The following is a 19,903-nucleotide window of genomic DNA, read 5'->3' as shown; positions in this document are numbered from 1 at the left end:
GGTCCCCTCTTTCTTCTGGCTTGTAGGGTTTCTGCTGAAAGATGTACTGTGAGTCTGATGGGCTTCCCTTTGTGGGTAACCCGACCTTTCTCTCTGGCTGCCCTTAACATTTTCTCCTTCATTTCAACCCTGGTGAATCTGATGATTATGTGCCTTGGGGTTGCTTTTCTTGAGGAATATCTCTGTGGTGTTCTTTGTATTTCCTGGACTTGAATATTGGCCTGCCTTGCTAGGCTGGGAAAGTTTTCCTGGATAGTTATCCTGGAGAGTGTTTTCCAGCCTGGATTCATTCTCTCCGTCACATTCAGGTATACCTATCAAATGTAGATTAGGTGTTTTCACATAATCCCGTGTTTCTTGAAGGCTTGGTTCATTTCTTTTTATTTTTTCTCTAACCTTCGCCTTCTTGTTTTATTTCATTGAGCTGATCTTCAGTCACTGATGTCCTTTCTTCTGCTTGGTCAGTTCGGCTATTGAAACTTGTAGATGCTTTGCAAAGTTCTCGTGTTGTGTTTTTCAGCTCCATCAATTCATTTATATTCCTCTCTAAGCTGTTTATTCTCATTAGCATTTCGTCAAACCTTTTTTCAAGGTTCTTAGTTTCTTTGCATTGGGTTAGAACATGTTCTTTTAGCTGAGAGAAGTTTCTTATTACCCACCTTCTGAAGCCTGTTTCTGTCAGTTGATGAGACTCATTCTCCATCCAGCCTTGTTCCCTTGCTGGTGAGGAGTTGTGATCCCTTGGAGGAAGAGAGGCATTCTCGTTTTGGTTGTTTTTATCCTTTTTGTGCTGGTTTCTTCCCATCTTTGTTGATTTATTTACCTGTGGTCTTTGTAGCTGTTGACTTTCAGATGGGATCTCTGAGAGGACGTCCTGTTTGTTGTTGATGAAGTGATTTCTTTCTGTTTCTTAGTTTTCCTTCCAACAGTCAGGCGCCTCTGCTGTAGGACTGCTGGGGGTCCGCTCCGGACCCTGCTTGTCTGGGGATCACCTGCAGCGGCTGCAGAACAGGAAGGGTTGCTGCCAGTTTCTTTGTCTGGTATCTCTGTCCCAGAAGGATACCTGCCAGATGTCAGTCTGAGCTCTCCTTTATGAGGTGTCTCCTTGGGTATACGGGAATCAGGGAGCTGCTTGAGGAGACAGAGACAGTCTGTCCTTTATAGGAGCTCTAGTGCTGATCTGTGAGCTCCATTGTTCAGCTCAGAGCCGCTGGGCAGGTATGTTTAAGTCTGCTGCAGCGGAACTCATAACTGCCTTTTTTTTTTCCCCAGGTGCTCTGTCCCGGGAAGGTAGGGCTTTATTTATAAGTTTCTGTTGTGCTCCTGCCTTTTTTTCAGGGTTGCCCTGCCCAGCGAGGAGGCAGCCTAGTCAGAGTCTGCCAGCAGAGGCATTGCTGAGCTGCTGTGGGCTCTGCCCAACTACTGTGTAAATTTCCTTGCAGTTTTGTTTATAGGGGTATAGTTAGAACTGCCTCGGTAATGGCCTTCTGCCTTTGTAATGGCAGACTCTCTCTGTTATGGCAGACTGCCTCAGTAATGGCAGGCTACCTCGGTAATGGCGGACAGCCTCGGTAATGGCAGACGCCCTTCCCCCCACAGAGCTGGACCGTGTTGGGTTCAACTGTGCTTTCTGTGGAACTCTCAATCCAGAGCATTTCATATTGCCGGGGTGGGACCTGCCGAGCCAGATTACCTGGCTCCCTGTTTCAGTCCCCTTTTTTTAAAGTTGAATGGGCGACTCTGTCTCCCAGGCATTCCAGTCACCAGTTGAAAGGGCACCCAGATTTGTGTGAGTTTTTGTGTGGAGACCCGCTGTGCTGGCTGTCACGCTGGAGACTCCTGGCACTTTTCCACCCAGGAATCTCCTGGCCTGACTCCCTGTTTCAGTCCCCTTTTTACCAGTTGAACGGGCGACTCTGTCTCCCAGGCATTCCTGTCGCCAGTTGAAATGGCGCCCGGATTTGTGTGAGTTTTGTGTAGAGACCTGCTGCGCCAGCTGAAACAGCCACGCTGGAGACTCGTGGCGCTTTTCCGCCCGGGAGTCTCCTGGTCTGTGGGCAATAGAAATGCGTTTGGAAATCCGGTGACCACTCACCCTCTGCGTTTTTGCTGGGAACTATAATCCAGAGCTGTTCCTGATTTGGCCATCTTGGATCCCTCTCCCACCCTCATTCTTTTAACAGTTTTGCTATTCCTGAAACCTGGTAGAAAAATAATTATCTCAATGAAAGTGTTCGTTTTCAAGTGAAGTATAAGAGAAAGGGCTTCTTTTTATGTACATATTCTTAGAAGGAGGGAATTACTCCTTTGTTGACCTAAAAGGATGAGGCTGAGGCACAAAATATAATTTGAAGAGTTTACTTGGGCCAAAATAAGGACAGCTGCCGAGAAGACTCAGACTCAAGTATCCTTGAATATGCATGGTCTTTGTTACAAACAGATTTTTCTATTTTTTTATTTTCAGACAGGGTCTGCTCTGTCACCCAGCTGGAGTGCAGTGGTGTCCTCTCAGCTCACTGCAACCTCCACTTCCTTGGCTCAAGTGATCCTCCCACCTCAGCTTCCTGAATAGCCGGGTCAACAAGTGTGCACCACTACGCGTGGCTTAATTTTTTTTTTTTTTTTTTGTGAGGACAGGGTTTGACCATGTTGCCCAGGCTGGTCTTGAACTCTTGACCTCAAGGCAGTCCAGAGTGCTTGGATTATAGATGTGAGCTACCGCCTGTGGCCACTAAATTTTTTTATCGATATGGGGTCTTGCCTTTTTGTCTAGGCTGCAGTACAGTGGTACAATCATGGCTTACTGCAGCCTCAGCCTCCTACCTTGGCATCCCCATGTGTGCCACCATGTCCGTCTTTTTTTTTTTTTTTTTGGAGACAGTTTCACTCTTGTCACCTAGGCTGCACTGTAGTGGCACTGTCTCGGCTCACTGCAGCCTCCGCCTCCTGGATTCAAGTGATTCTCCTGCCTCAGCCTCCCAAGTAGCTGGGACTACAGGCATGTGCCACCATGTCCAGCTAAATTTTTTTTTTTGTATTTTTAGTAGAGATGGGGTTTCACTGTGTTAGCCAGGATGGTCTCGATCTCTTGACCTCATGATCTGCCCACCTCAGTCTCCCAAAGTGCTGGTATTACAGGCGTGAGCCACAGTACCCAGCCAGGATTCCTTTACTTAGGAAAGTCTTCTTTGATGTTTCCCTGGAAGCAGAGAGGCCTTTGAAGGCAAAAAAAAAAAAGAAAAAAAAGAAAAAAACTATTACTGACTTTTCTTTGCTTGTGCACACACACACACATTCTCTCTCTCTCTCTCTCTCTTTTTCTCTCTCTCTCTCCTTTCTCTCTCTCTGTCTCACCCAGGCTAGAGTGCAGTGGTGTAATCTTAGCTGGTAGTTGGGATTACAGGCACGTGCCACTACACCTGGCTAATACTGTATTTTTAGTAGAGAAGGAGTTTCACCATGTTGGCCAGGCTGATCTTAAACTCTTGACCTCAGGTGGTCCACCCATCTCAGCCTCCCAAAGTGTTGGGGTTACAAGCATGAGCCACTGTACCTGGCCAGCTTTTCTTAGCTTTCATCACAAAGCAGCATCCAATGTGACCTGGCCTCTGTTCATGTATGCGGTCTTACTTGCAGTTTATCTGCCTCTCATTCACAGAGGTGTTTACCTTTGCAGTTTTAAATTTGTTTGGGACGTTGATTAATGTCTCTGTTCCTATCAGATTAAGTAAGCTAAAGAGTTTACTAAAGAAGCAGAAAAGATGTCTGCTTTGGTTCACCATTGTGTCCCTAGTTTCTGGTAGAATGTCTGCCTAGTAGTAGAATCATGGAAGTATTTGTTGGATATATCAATGCTGGGCACAGAGTGGGCAATCCACAAATACATTACTTTCTTGACTAATTACATATGTAAATAATTTATTAATACTTGTTACATGACCAATGTTCAGAGGGTTTTGTATTTTTAGTTGATAATGTTGTACATATTTGGGTGGCACATGTGATATTTTGATACACATATTCAATGTGTAATGATCAAGTTAGGGTAATTACAATATCTGTCACCTCAAACATTTATCCTCTTTTTGTGTTGGGTACATTGCAATTTTTCCAGCTGTTTTAAAGTATACAGTAAGTTACTGTTAACTTTAATTTTCATTACTATACTGCTAAATAGCAGAATTTATTCTAACTGTATCTTTGTATTCATTAACCTACTTCTCTTCACCAAACCCCAGATTGATGTTTGAATTGGTTCTTTTTGCTCTAGTTGACTCTATTAAAAACAAATAATAGAACCAACCAAAAAACTGCCTGTTGAAAAAGTGGAAAAACAGACATAGCTTTGATCAGCTTATAAAAAATAATAGGTGTCAGAGGGTATGAAACTCAGTGTTAATTGGTTATTATGGCTTTATTTTGAATGATTTATTTGTTTTACTTTTATGATAGTTTAACACATACAATGAAATATAACATGTCTTTAAGTAGGCTGTGTCATCTGTTTTTAAAAATTAATAGACTTGAGTTTTTACATCGGTTTTAGGTTTACAGAAAAATCGAGCAGACACTGCAGAGATTCCATGCGTAATCCCTCTCTCCTGTCCTCAGTCTTTCCTGTTATTAACATTTTGCATTGGCTGTGGTACATTTGTTACAATTTATAAACCAGCATTGATACATTATAGTTTATATTAAAATTAATTTTTGTACAGTTCTGGGTTTGCTTTCCTTTTTTAGAAAATGTAGAACCCTAGAATTTCTGTTTTGACAAATGCATAATGTCCCGATATCCTGTATATAGCATTATAATGTGTCACAAAATAGTTTACCTGCTCTGAAAATCCTCTGGACTCCATCCGTTCATTGGAGTGCTCCATCTCTACTCAGCCCCTGGTAACGAATGATCTTTTTACTCTGTAGTTTGGCATTTCCAGGATGTCATGTAGTTGGAATAATATAATATGTAGCCTTTTCAGATTACTTCCTTTAGTTAGCAGTATACATATAAGGTGTTCCATATCTTTTTGTGGCTTGATAGTTCATTTCGTTTCCCTTTTTAAAATAATATTTATTTGTTATAGAGATGGGATCTCCCTATGATGCCCAGGCTGGTCTCAAACTCAAAAAGTGCTGGTTTCAAAAAGTGCTGGGATTACAGGCCTCGACCACAGTGCCCGTCCAGCTCATTTCTTTTCTTGTTGAACATTTCATTGTATGGCTGTACTACAATTTGCTTATCCATTCACCTGTTGAAAGACATCTTGGTTGCATTCAGGTTTTCACAATTAAGAATAAAGCTTCCATAAACTTCAATGTGCAGGTTTTTGTGTGGATAAAGATTTTCAACTCATTTGGATAGATATTAATGATCCATGATTGCTATATTATGTGGTAAGAGACATGTAGTTCTGTAAGAAACTATCAGAGTGGACTGGACATAGTGGCTTATGCCTGTAATCCAAGCACTTTGGGAGAGACTGAGGTGGGAGGATTGATTGAAACCAGGAGTTCAAGATAAGCCTGAGTAGCATAGTGAGATCCCATTGCTACAATAAATTTAAAAAATTGGCCGGGCGCGGTGGCTCACGCCTGTAATCCCAGCACTTTGGGAGGCCGAGGCGGGTGGATCACGAGGTCAAGAGATCGAGACTATTCTGGTCAACACGGTGAAACCCCGTCTCTACTAAAAATACAAAAAATTAGCTGGGCATGGTGGTGCGTGCTTGTAATCCCAGCTACTCAGGAGGCTGAGGCAGGAGAATTGCCTGAACCCAGGAGGCGGAGGTTGTGGTGAGCCGAGATCGCGCCATTGCACTCCAGCCTGGGTAACAATAGGGAAACTCTGTCTCAAAAAAAAAAAAAAAAAAAAAAATTAACGAGTATGGTGGTGCACACCTGTAGTTTCAGCTCTTCAGGAGGCTAAGGTGGGAAGATCACTTGAGCCCAGGAGTTCAAGGCTTCAGTGAGCAATGAACATGCCGCTACACTCCAGCTTGGGTAACAGAGTGAGATCCTGACTATCTCTCAGCCATCTATCAAAATAAATAAAAAAGAAAACTTATGTCTCCTAATGTGGCTGTACAATTTTGCATTTCCATCAACAGTGAATAAGTTCTGGTTGTTCCACATCCTCTCTAGCATTTTCTGATGTCAGGGTTTTGGATTTTCACTATTCTAGTAGGTATGTATTGGTATCTCATTTTAATTTATAATTCCCTAATGTTATATGATGTTGAGCATCTTTTCATATCCTTATTTGTCATTTGTATATTTTCCTTCCTTCCTTCCTTCCTCCCTCCCCCCCTCCCTTCCTCCCTCCCACAGGGTTTCACCATGTTGGCCAGGCTGGTCTTGAACTCCTGACCTCAGGTGATCCGCCTGCCTCAGCCTCCCAAAGTGCTGAGATTACAGGCATGAGCCACCACGCCCGGCCCATTTGTATATTTTCAATGAGATATTTGGCCCATTTGTAAACTGGGTCTTTTTTTACATGAGCTTCAGGAGTTCTTTGTATATTTTTGGTAACAGTCTTTTATCAGATATGTTTTTAGCAAATGTTTTCCCTCCATCTGTGGCCCGTCTTTTCATTCTTAATAGTGTCTTTTGCAGAGCAGAAGTTAAATGAAGCCCGTCTTAACAATTTTCTAATGGATTGTGTTTTTGTTGTTATATCTAAAAAGTCAATTCCAAAGGCAAAGTCAGCTGGATTTTCTCCCATGTTATCTTCTAGAGATATTATAGTTTTGAGTTTTACATTTAATTCCATGCTCAATTTTGAGTTAAGTTTTATGAAGGGTACAAGTTCTGTGTCCAGATTCTTTTTTAAGACTCTTCTATTGAATTGTCTTTGCCCTCTGTTAAAAGATCAGTTAACTGTATCTGTGTGGATTTATTTTTGGATTCTATTCTGTTCCATTGGTCTACTTGTCTATTCTTTCACAAATACCCTACTGTCTTGACTACTGTGGCATATAGTATCTAAAAAAAAAGTTAAATAGTGTGAGACCTTCAACATTCTTCAATATTGTGTTAGCTATTCTGAGTCTTTTCACCTCTCCATAAACTTTAGAATCCATTTTTTGATATCCACAAAATAACTTGCAGAGATTTTGATTAAGATTGCATTGAATTTATAGATCAAGTTAAGAAGAACTAATGCCTTGTCAGTATTGAGTCTTCCTATGCATACACATGGAATATTTCCTTAGATCTTCTTTGATTTCCCAGGTTGGTCTTGAACTCCTGGGCTGAAGTGATTCTCCTGCCTCTGCCTCCCAGAGTGTCTGAGATTGCCAGGCATGAGCCATTGTACCCGGCCTGGAGGAATGTGTGGTGGGATGTATGTGTGTGTGAATTCATTCTCTACGTGGACAAATATGTCATCTACAAGCAGAGGCAGTTTTACTTCCTTCTTCCCAATCTACACATTTAAAATTTACTTTTCTAATTGCATTAGTTAGGACTTTCAGTACTGTGTTAAAAATAGGAGCAGTAAAGGGGACATTTTGCCTCATGATAGTGGGGACACTTCTGGGTTGGTACAAAAGTAATGGTAGTTTCAAAACCACAGTTACTTTGCACTAACCCGATACTTTCTCACCATTAAATATGATTTTAGCTCGAGGTTTTTTATCAAGGCAAAGGAGGTTTTCCATTCCTAGTTTGCTAAGAGTTTTATGAATTGAATGTTGGATTTTGTGAAATGAATTTTCTGCATCTGTTGATTTGATCTTGTGATTTTTCTTATTTAGCCTGTTTTTGTAATAGATGACATTAATTGATTATTTAATGCTGAGCCAGCCTTGTATACTTGGAATAAATCACATTCAGCTGTGGTATATAATTCATTTTACATATTGTTGGATTTGCTAAATATTTTGTGGAGGATTTTTGTGTCTGTGGTAATAGGAGGTGTTAGGCTGTAGTTTTTTTTTAAGACAGGGCTTCGCTCTGTTGCCCAGGCTGGAGTGTACTTGTTCCTCTTATGTTATTTTTCTCCAGTTGTTTTCAGGAATTTCTGTTTTATTTTTGACTTCTAGTAGTTTGACTACAATATGATAAACCTACTTGTGGGTAACTGCATTTGTCCACTTGGGACTATCAGAGCCTCTTGCTTATGTAGATTTATGTCTTTCACCAAATTTGGGATTTTTCTTGTAATATTTTTATCTGAATCATTTTCTCTTCTCCTTCTGGAACTTCGATTCAATATATGTTAAGACCTTTTGGCCAGGTACAGTGACTCACACTTGTAATCCTAACTCTTTGGGAGGCTGAGGCACTAGGATTGCATGAATTCAAGAGTTCAGGACTAGCCTGGGCAATGTATTGAGACTTCATCTCAAATTGTGGGGGAAGACCTTTTAATATTGCCCCATAAGTCCCTGAGGTTTTCTTTTTTCTCTATAAGATTGTATAATTTTTCTTTATTTGTCTTCAAGTTCATTGAATGTTATTACAACCATACTCTATACCCATAAAGCGAATTTTCAGGTCTAGAATTAGTGTGTATTTTTTGAGATTTCCTATTTATTCTTGATGAGTGTATTTCTTTTATGTCTAATTAGCAGTATAATAGCTGCTTTGAAATCTTTGTCTGTTAAATCTATAACTGTTTCATCTTGTGATTGATCTTATGGTCTTCATTGATTGCTTTTAAGTTCATTTTTTTTTTTTTTTTTTTTTTTTTAAATTGAGACAGAGTCGCTCTGTCACCGAGGCGGTAGTACAGTGGTGCAATCTGGGCTCACTGCAACCTCTGCCTCCCGAGTTCAAGTGATTCTCCTACCTCAGCCTCCTAAGTAGCTGGGACTACAGGCATGCTGCACCACACCTGGCTAATTTTTATATTTTTCATAGAAACAGTGTTTCACCATGTTGCCCAGGCTGGTCTGAAACTCCTGACCTCAAGGGTCTTTGCCTTCCAAAGTGCTGGAATCGTATCAAGGGTCTTCGCCTCCCAAAGTGCTGGAAGACAGGGAGGCCTGTCTTTGCCTCCCAAAATGCTGGAATTATAGGCTTGATCCACCCCACCTGCCCCATTGATTGCTTTTTGATGACTGAGTTTTGTTTTTTTATTTCTTTGTATAGACATTGTGAAGGATACATTGTAGAGCCTCTGAATTCTGTTATGTTCCCTCAGAGTTGCTGATTTTTAGTGATTTTCAGCAGTAAAGTTGATTGGATTCAAATGTCAAACTCTTAACTTCTTTACAGAAGGAAGCAGATGAAATATTTATTGTTTTGTTTTATTTGGATTGCTTAGTACCTGTCCTGTGCATGTATAGTTCCTGTGAGCACCAGAAATTTGAGTAGAGTTTGTATACGAATTTGGAGTTTCTTCTTCTTAGTCTGTCTCCTTTTCAGCATTGTCCTCTGGCTTTCTAGCTGCTGTGGTCGTCCTGAACTCTGTCCTCAGATTCTTCAAGCTAGCAAGACTGTGGGTTTCTTTTAGCCATACCTCTCCCCTTCTTCTGGCATCCACTGGGGCATACCCTCAGGCTGAAAGGCATGAATTAAAAAAACACCTAGAGCCCTCCCTACTTCCAAGGTATTGTTGATGTCCCTTCCATTTTATAGCTGTTTTGGTCACTCTGCAGTGCCTACAGGCAGTTGCTTTGTAATATTTTACCCCACGGTTTTTTGTTTTTATCAGTGGCAAAACTTGGTTTGATAGAACTGCTCAACTAATACTGGCAAGAGTCAATTCTCCCTATTAGCTTTAACAGTAGCCTTAAAAAAATAGATTGATAGCTAATATTTGTTTGGCACTTCTTTGTTATAAAAGCACTTTAATGTAGAGTATCTGATTTATCATGATTGTCAATAATACAGGTGCTGCTACATAATTGTGCCAAAAATCTGAACAGGAAATGAGCGTGAATTCTCAATTCAGCATAATTACATATACGAACTGATATGATAGCTAAAAAGCAAATAAGTGGGCAGAAGGATAGTAGTGGAAACTTACAGGTGTGAAAAGAAATAGAAGAATTTTATGCCTTTAGGGAGATGATACTGCCACCAGATAAATGAGTCCAAATTTAAACATGTAAATTGTTGTCTTACTATATTAGTTATTTTCATTTGTTATTTTCATTTATTTACTTACTTTTTGAGATGGAGTCTCACTCAGTCACCCAGGCTGGAGTGCAGTGGCACAATCTTGGCTCACTGCAACCTCCACCTCCCAGATTCAAGCGATTATCTTGCCTCAATCTCCCCAGTAGCTGGGATTATGGGTTTGTGCTACCACGCCTGGCTGATTTTTTTAAATTTTAGTAGAGATAGGGTTTCACCATGTTGGCCAGGCTAATCTAAAACTCCTGATCTCAAGTGATCCGCCCGCCTCAGCCTCCCAAAGTGGTGGGAGTACAGGCATGAGCCACTGTGCCCAGCCACTTTTTTGTTTTGTTTTGTTTTGTTTTGTTGTTGTTGTTTTTTTGAGACAAGGTCTCACTTTGACACCTAGGCTGGAGTGCAGTGGCACAATCATGACTCACTGCAGACTCGTCCTCCTAGGTGTGAGCAGTTCTCATGCCTCAATCTTCCATAGCTGGGACTACCAGCTAATTTTTACATTTTTTCTCCCAAGAAATCTTGTCTAAGATTAAATTACTGGATTTTGATTTTTTGGTTTTTTTTTTTCTTGGAAACGGAGTCTTGCTCTTTCACCAGGCTGGAGTGCAGTGGTGCCATCTCAGTTTGCTGCAACCTCCACTTCCTGGGTTCAAGTGATTCTCCTGCCTCAGCTTCCCGAGTAGCTGGGACTACAGGCAGGTGCCACCATGCCCAGCTAATTTTTATATTTTCAGTAGAGACAGGGTTTCACCATGTTGGGCCAGGATGGTCTCGATCTCTTGACCTTGTGATCTGCCAACCTTGGCCTCCCAAAGTGCTGGGACTATAGGTGTGAGCCACTGCCCCCAGCAAATTACTGTTTTTATACAGACAAGGTCTTACCACATTGACCAGGCCTGTCTCAAACTCTTGGCCTCAAGCAGTCCTCTTACCTTGACCTCCCAAAGTGTTGGGATTATTGGTATGAGCCACTCCACCCAGCCTCATTCTTTTCCAAACATTTATTTATATTTTCATAATATTTATCACAATTTGAAATTCTTTATCTCTTGAAAAACCATTGGGAAAAGAATAATTTTTTATAAAATAAAATAAAAGTAATAATTGTTTTCTGTTTATTCACTACACTATAAATTCTTGAGGACCAGGAACATGTTTTTGTATGTCCAACTCCTAGGCCATTGCCTGACCATGATTTTGAAGGAGGTAACAAGTAGAAATTGAAGAAATTTATTGGAAATGTTCCAGACCCAGATGATTTTTTTCCTGCTAGATAGCAGAAAAAAATTGGGGGTCCAGTGCAGTGGCTCACACCTGTAATCCCAGCACTTTGGGAGGCTGAGGAGGGTGGATCTCTTGAGCCATGGATTTCAAGACCAGCCTGGGCAACATGATGTGACCCCATCTCAACAAAAATAAAAAAAATAAAAAAATAAGAAACTAACAAGCCTAACTAGGTGTGGTGGTGTGCGCCTGTAGTCCCAGCTATATGGGAGGTTAAGGCAGGAGAATTACTTGAGCCCAGTAGGTGGAGGTTGCCCCAAGCTGAGATCGCACCATTGCACTCCAGCCTGGGTGACAGGAGTGAAACCCTGTCTCAGAAAAAAAGGGGAAAAAAAAAGTTTCCGGAAGAGTTAAGGCTAAGCTCAATACATTGAGCCTCAAAAGAATGATTCAGACAAAGGTCTTGAGTACTGAGACATCTGAAGCATGGAGATAGTGATGAAAAGCAGTCAGTGCTTTTAGTTCCCTCTTGCTTCTGTGTTTTGGGGTTCCGAGGTCCTCACATGATAGGGAGGGAGTTCAAAGCAAGTATTCATTGGTTATTAGAATTGATTTTCTTTCTTTTTTTTTTTTTTCTTCTTATCCCGCTTCGTTCCTTCACATAGAATTGATTTTCGTTATTTGTGAAACTGTCTTGTTCCACAGCTCTTGGATAAGCACAAGAACACAGAGAGCATGGTGGAGCTTCTGGATTTGTATCAGTTGGAGGATGAAGCCTACAGCAGCCTTGCAGAAGCTACAACTGAACTCTATCAGTATTTACTACAGCCATTCCGAGACATGAGAGAACTTGCCATGCTACGAAGACAGCAGATCAAGGTATTTTTTAACTAGTAGCCTGCCTCTTTTATAGTTGTCAGCCTGAAAGGACATGTGTCATCCACTAGAGGAACTTCAAAAAAAAAAAAAAAAAAAAAAAAAGACAGAAAAAGGGGCACCTGGTCCTTTTTCTGCAAAGTTTCTTGTTTGGTCGATTAGGGCTATAGCCTTGAGCATCCGTTCTAAAGCACCTCAAAAGGCAATTCTGCTGAGTAGCCAAGGTTGAGGATAGCCCAGAAAGTAATGTGTTCAAGTTAGCACAAAGTCGTAAATACAGTGGGAAATATTTTTCCCTTTCCTGTACTTTCCTTCCTCCTCTAGTCGTGTCTCCTCTTTAATGTTTCGGAGACTGTGTAGTCTTAGACTTCATTACCAGAAGTTTTGGGCAGGCTGAGTATGGTGCCTCATGCCTATAATCTCAACATTTTGGGAGGCTGAGACAAGAGGATCACTTGAGCTCTGGAGCTTGGGAACAGCCTGGGCAACATAGGGAACCTGTCTCTACAAAAAAAAAAAAAAAAAAATGAAAAAACAAAAAAGAAATTAGCTGGATGTGATAGTGCATGTCTGTAGTCCTAGCTACTCAGGAGGCTAAGGTGGGCGGAAGATTGCTTGAAGCCGGGAGGTTGAGGCCGCAATCAGCCATGAATGTGCCACTGTATTTCAGCCTGGGCAATACCTTGTCTCCAAGAAAAAAAAAAAGTGTTGGGAACTTTTTTTTTTTTTTTTGAGATGGGATCTCATCATATTGCCCAGGCTGGTCTCAAACTCCTGGGCTCAAGGGATCTGCCCACCCTGGCCTCCCAACATTCTGGGACTACAGGTATGTGAGCCACCATACCCAGCCAGTTATGGAAGCATTTCTTTTCGAAGAACTTATTAGGTAAGTTTTAAGTTTTTAATGGCAGAACTTTATATACATGATTTTTTTTTAGTAGTATATGAAGCACATTACACACAAAAAAAATTCTTTTCGGCTGGGCGCAGAGGCCTTGTGCCTGTAATCCTAGCTCTTTTGGAGGCCAAGGCAGGTGGATCACCTGAGGTCAGGAGTTCAAGACCAGCCCTGCCAACATAGTGAAACCCCTTCTCTACTAAAACTATAAAAGGTAGCTGAACATGGAGGCTGAGGCAGGAGAATCACTTGAATCCAGAAGGCAGAGGTTTCAGTGAGTCGAGATCATGCCGTTGCTCCCCAGCCTGGAGGACAGAGCAAGACTCCATCTCAATAAATAAATAAATAAGTAAGTAAGTAAATTTTTTTTCCTCCACAATATGGGTGAAAAAACATTTTTTGAGATAAGCATTTAAGAGTTTGATTTTATAGCTGACCTTAAATGTTATGTGTAATTCACATATGAATGGTGCTGAACTAGAACACTAAAGTTGTCTTTTTACATAATAGATTGAGTTGGAATATCATTATATAAGATTGAGTCTTTGAGAAAATTAGCAATTATTCTAAGAACCTTATGCATGCGGACATGGATGAGTATATTTGAAATGTATGAGAAGGTCAGGTTGTCTGTCTTATTTTCTCCTTACTAATGTGTCAGGGTGGAGAGTAGGACAGTCACATGACTCAGACGGACTCCTGATAAATACCTTTGAAAGATACTGTGCTCCCAGCTTTTTGGGGGGTTTGGGTTTTGGTTTTGGTTTCAGTCAGTCAGTTTTATCATAAATTTGGCATTTGGGTTAAAATGGTAACATGGGGAAAAAAATGGTAACATGGAACAAAGAATTTTTAGATGCTGGAAATTTGTTTCTTTTTTGTTTTTGTTTTTGAGACAGCGTCTTTGTCACCTGGGCTGGAGTACAGTGGCATGATCTCAGCTCATTGCAGTCTTGATGTCCGGGGCTGAAGCAGTCCTCCCAGCTCAGCCCCACAAATAGGTGGGACCACGGGTGTACACCACCATGCCCAGCTGTTTTTTGTGTTGTAATTTTTGTAGAGACGGAGGTCTCCCTCTGTTACCCAGGCATGTCTCAAACTCTTGAGCCCAAGCAATTTGCCCACCTTGGCTGCCCAAAGTGCTGGGATTATAGACATGAGCCATTGTCCAGCCTGGAAATACCTGTTTCTTTTCTCTTTTCTCTTTCCTTTCCTTTCCCTTTCCCTTTCCCTTTCCCTTTCCTTTTCCCTTTTTTTTTTTTTGAGATGAAGTCTCACTCTGTCGCTCAGGCTGGAGTGCAGTAGTGCGATCTCGGCTCACTGCAACCTCTGCTTCCCGAGTTTAAGCAGTTCTATGCCTCAGCCCCCCAAGTAGCCGGGATTACAGGCACCTCCCACCATGCCTGGTTAATTTTTGTATTTTTAGTAGAGATGGGGTTTCACCATCTTGGCCAGGGTGGTCTTGAAGTCCTGACCTCGTGATCCACCTGCCTTGGCCTTCCAAAGTGCTGTGATTACAGACATGAGGCACCATGCCTGGCCTGGAAATTCCTGTTTCTTTAAATGAATTATAGATGCGTGTCTGAAGAACTTGACTAGAAGGCCATTAATAAACTGGAAGACATGGACACCCACCTACTTTAGAGTGCTGCATTGTTTAGCAGACAGTCCGTACAGCATAGCACTGACTATCCAGAATCTATACACATTCTTTCATATACTTATATCACAATTTGTATTGGGTATTAATATTAGCAAATTGTCCTACTCGTCAGGCTGTATCGTCCACTAGCATCACATAGCTGCCACCTTTTTCCTGGATAGTAGAATGTAGGTGAAGAGGAACAGAAAATGTATTTTGAAAATTTGTCTTTTCTGATAGTAAAAATGATATTTCTCCTTATTTCTTTTTCTAAGACACTGAGAAAATGCCCCATCAACCATGACTATTCTTTTATTTGTGAATTTGCAAATACAAGTTTAACTAAGTCAATTAGATTTAGTTAGCAACTCATACATTTCATTAGTTTGAGATGTGTCGGCTTTACATAGATTAGCTAATTTAATTATCACACAACCTTGTAAGTTGGGTACTCTTTCCTACTTCATAGATAAGAAAACCAATATTGGGATAATTATGTACTTGTTCACAGCTAATTTCTGAGTGGTAGAACTCATAACAGTACTCAAATCAGGTATCTCTGATTCCAAAGATTTTTTTTTTAAACTGCATTACTGATTACTTGTTACTTTCAAGTTAAAAAAATCTGTACCCAGATTTTTTGTAATTACTAAGATCTGTTAGTAATAGAAAGAAATTTTTTTTACTTTTAAAACCTTTTTGTTAAAAACTGAAACACAATCACACATTAGCCTAGCGCCTACACAGGGTCAGGATCATCGAAATGTCACTAGGCCAATCAGATTTTTCAGTGCCAATATAATTTTATCAAACCCCCATTGTATATGTGTCTCATTGTTGACGGAAACATCATCACACTGCATGTGACTATAATAGAATAATTTTCAGCAATGCAAAGGAATGAACTGATAGGCACAGCATGGATAAATCTTAAAATCATGCTAAGTCGAAGAAGCAAATACAAAATAGTATATAATGCCTAAAGGGGGATGGACTTCAAAGGGGCACGAAGAATCTTTTGTAGGTGATGAAAATAGTATTTGATTAATGTTTCAGAAGTGTATACAGATGTCAAAACTCACTGAGTTGACCATTCTAAATATATTCACTTGTTTGTATGTAAATTAAGCCTTAATAAGATTGCTTACAGGAAATATGCTGAGGAAAGGATGCCTGACACAGAGCATAAAGTTTGTGATACCTTTATTTGAAATTCTGGAAATGATCATTCAGATCTGTACTGACAGAAAACTAAATAGTTGTTGCCTGGGGTGGTTTAGGGGAAATTGACTGAGAGGGAGCAGGCACCAAAGACATCTTTGGAGAGATTATTTAAATCTAAATTTTAGTGGTTGTTAAATGAGTGTATAAATTTGTCAAAATTAATCAAAATTTACACTCAAAATGTTGCCTTTTGTGTGCAAGTTATATCTCAATAAAGCTGACATTAAATGCAAAGAATGTACACACTTATATAAGAAGCACACAAAATGGGATGATCAACAGTGCCTAAAGATATATGTAAAAAGAGGGACTGTCTAGGGCTTCACTACTGAAGAATGAAGAATTTTCAGTAGGGAATGGGTACGTTACAATCTCTTTTGGTGTTTGGAGTGGAGAATATTTCTGATAAAGAGTTGTACAAAGAGGAATGGTTTAGTGCTTGTACTTGGTGCTTGATCCAGGCAGTGTGGTATTGGCAGTTACTTAATTGAATCTTCACACCAATCCAGCACCATTGATGGTTGCTAGAGAGTAGCATGGTTGGGCTTGAACACATGCATTTGATAGCAAAACCTGCTTTATCCACAGGGTGTGAATTGTGTGATGTGCCTTTAGTCTAAGGATTAATAGGAAATGAGAGGAAAGATGGCTGGAATGCTGTTACATTCTATGGACAGTTGTGTCTGTTGGGTTCTAATCAGAATATCAGACTGGTTACTTCAACAGAGAGAATTATTATTATTATTATTTTATTTTTTGAGATGTACTTTTGCTCTTGTTGCCCAGGCTGGGGTGCAATGGCACGATCTTGGCTCACCTTAACTTCCACCTCCTGGATTCAAGTGATTCTCCTGCCTCACTTGGCCTCCCGAGTAGATGGGATTACAGGCATGCCCCACCACGCCTGGCTAATTTTGTATTTCTTATTAGAGACGGGGTTTCTCCATGGTAGTCAGGCTGGTCTCGAGCTACTGACCTCAGGTGATCCCACCCGCCTTAACCTCCCAAAGTACTGGGATTACAGGACCTGAGCGTCTGAGTCCGGCAGTCAGCAGAGAGAATTTAATATAAAGAATTTGTTTGTTCAAAGATATGCATGAAATGCTCTAAGAAAGGGGAAAAAAAGAATTTGTTAACTAGGTATAAAGTTGTTAACCAAATAATTGACCTTTTCTCTGTATGTAGAGCTTGATTTCCAATGGTTTCATTAACCTAGGTATTAAAGTATGATAGGAAAGAAGGTAACTTGGCATCCCAGATGTATAATGTATTTATATTTGTTTTTACATTTAATATTTACGATATTAACATATACTATCTCACCTGTTAAGCATTAAGCAGCTTCTGCCTACCAGCATTATTTTAGGCCTGGAAGTCTTTCTGAGATAGACACCTCTTTAGGGAGCCCACAGATTGTAAGTCTACTATATTAGGTCTCAAAATTGTGATTCCCCTGACTAGCAGTATCAGTATAGCCTGGAACCCTGTTAGAAATACAAATCCTTGGGCTTCACCTCCACAGATGTCTACTGAAACTCTAGGAATGGACTTCAGCAGTCTTTGTTTTGACAAGCTTTCCAGGTGATTATGCTACACACTTAAGTTTGAGAACTACTATGCTAATAAAATAGGACTTGAAACAGCTTAAGTATTTCCCATACTGAACTGAAGGCTACAATTTTTCAGGGTTGGAGCTTTTCTGGGTCTTGCCAGTTGGCTGGAGCATTAAAGCTATGAAACTTCAACAGCATTAAGAAGCACAGAAAGCTTGTTTGTGTTCTTTGTATTTGTAGCTGTAAACACATTGTGAAGGTAAAGATGTTAATCCAACAACAAAGTACAAGTTACTTTCAAATGAAAGTAAAATGAAGTTGAAACTAGATGAACCCATAGATTTTTAAATCCGGTGTCTTTAATGGGTCAGAGCCAGTTGGCCTTTACTCATCGTCTTGATCAATCATAAGCCCTTCAAACAGATTGTCCAACTTATTTTTAAATATTCCTGAAAGTAAATAAGCTAGAAACTGAAAGGCACTTGCATTTCTTTCTTTTGTAGCCAGTCACCTCATTTTGCCAATTGTCTCCTGGTAAATTCTTGAATGTGCATTTCATTCTTATGCCAGCCTTCAGGGCAGGTCTGTAGGTGCCTTTCTGTGAAATAGAAAAAGGCACCCACCCCACTCACCCATCAAACTAATTAGAAAAGAGCCCCTTCTGATCAAGTGTAGAAATACACATGGCCTGGCAAAGTGTGAGCTGCATTTCATTATCTACTTTGCCCCCTTGGTCAGGTGCTGTTTATTGTGCAGGGTGCAATTTTTACCACTGTATCCATCCACTACATGCATGCTATAAACTATGTAGTGCCACCATTATACATTAAGATACTCGTATCTCACCTGAGCTATATTTTCCTTTAGTTCATGTGTGTTTCAATTTCTCTTAACTTTTTTTTAAAAGCATAGTTTCTCACATTTCGATATTTAAGAATCTCTCAATATTTGCTCTGAATATAAAAATCCATGAATACATGCTGCCTAAGCTAATCATGTTGTTAGATCATTCAAGAGTCATCTTCAGGCAACCCCAGGGCCTGGAAAATTTGCATTATAGATGCTGTTACATTAGTATATTCACAGTTTTTTCCCCCTCATCTTTTTCGTGATGGTACTTTCACTGATTTATCTTGGCATTTATTTTGCCAAAGAATCTAAGGTGGATTTTCCCCCTACTATGTTTCTTACGTAAAAGCCAGTATCCAAGTGCTATACTTCACAATAATTCCATGCCAGGAAATTTGTATTTATAAACTAGTTTGACTATCCTAGCTGGCACACACTTTTTTCCATGTTAAAGACAGGCACTGTTTTCTTTCTAGCATTGAAACTGAAAACAGAGGTGTCATTGTTTTTAGCACATGATCCAACTAACCAGTGCTGCACATCTTCAAACTTGCCAAGTTAGGAAAAGTACTCAGTACCCTTGCTTAATATCTTAGGTACAATAAACTATTAAACAAGTTCCTTACCAATTGGCTGCAACATTAAAGCTATGAAACTTCAAATCAGTTTAAAAAAAACAGCTTTAAAAAGCATGGAAAGCATGTTTGTGTTCTGTGTATTTGTAGCTGTATACATATTATAAAGTTAAAGATATTAATCCAATAAAGTACAAGTTACTTTCAAATAACACAGGATTAAAAAAAAATTTTTTTCCCCTCTTCCAAAAGCCATAATGCACTGGGTGCAGTGGCTCATGCCAGTAATACCAGAACTTTGGGAGGCCAAGGTGGGCAGATCACCTAAGGTCAGGAGTTCACAACCAGCCTGGCTAACATTGTGAAACCCAATCTGTGCTAAAAATAAAAAATAAAAATAAAAAAAGCTGGACATAGTGGCTTGCTTCTGTAATCCCAGCTACTCAGGAGGCTGAGGCAGGAGAATCTCTTGAACCCAGGAGGTAGAGGTTGCAGTGAGCCTAGATGGCACTACCGCACTCCAGCCTGGGTGACAGAGTGAGACTCCATCTCAGGGGGAAAAGAAAAGCCATAATGCAAGTTTTTACAGTTCTTTTTCTTTCTTTTCTATTGATAAATGATACAGGGACCTAACCATGCAAGTAAAAATGATTTTTATATTAAGATTTTTGAATTCTGAACGTTCTTTTTATTAAATTTCTGTTCCATAGTTTATCTGTTGAGATCTAGTCAGAAAAACTAGTTATTTCAACAGAGAGAATCTAGTATAAAGAATTTGCTGGGCCGGGCGCGGTGGCTCAAGCCTGTAATCCCAGCACTTTGGGAGGCCGAGGCGGGTGGATCACGAGGTCAAGAGATCGAGACCATCCTGGTCAACACGGTGAAACCCCGTCTCTACTAAAGCTACAAAAAATTAGCTGGGCATGGTGGCACGTGTCTGTAATCCCAGCTGCTCAGGAGGCTGAGGCAGGAGAATTGC

General features: G+C 40.3%; 1 protein-coding gene across 2 annotated transcripts in view; it reads left to right on the top strand.

Annotated features, from left to right (window-relative positions):
* Nucleotides 1-19,903, top strand: part of JMY (junction mediating and regulatory protein, p53 cofactor) — a 100,410-nt gene that overhangs the window by 39,239 nt on the left and 41,268 nt on the right. For both annotated transcript variants that reach the window (XM_032277410.1, XM_032277421.1), the window contains exon 2: nucleotides 12,013-12,186. In XM_032277410.1, the coding sequence (XP_032133301.1) occupies nucleotides 12,013-12,186 (174 nt within the window). The remainder of the gene's footprint in view (nucleotides 1-12,012; nucleotides 12,187-19,903) is intronic.

This window comes from Sapajus apella, unplaced genomic scaffold (assembly GCF_009761245.1).
Source record: "Sapajus apella isolate SASKATOON/1434 unplaced genomic scaffold, GSC_monkey_1.0 scaffold1, whole genome shotgun sequence".
Classification (NCBI taxonomy): domain Eukaryota; kingdom Metazoa; phylum Chordata; class Mammalia; order Primates; family Cebidae; genus Sapajus; species Sapajus apella.
Note: the sequence above shows the minus strand (reverse complement) of the source record. Positions and strands in the feature narration are given on the sequence as shown.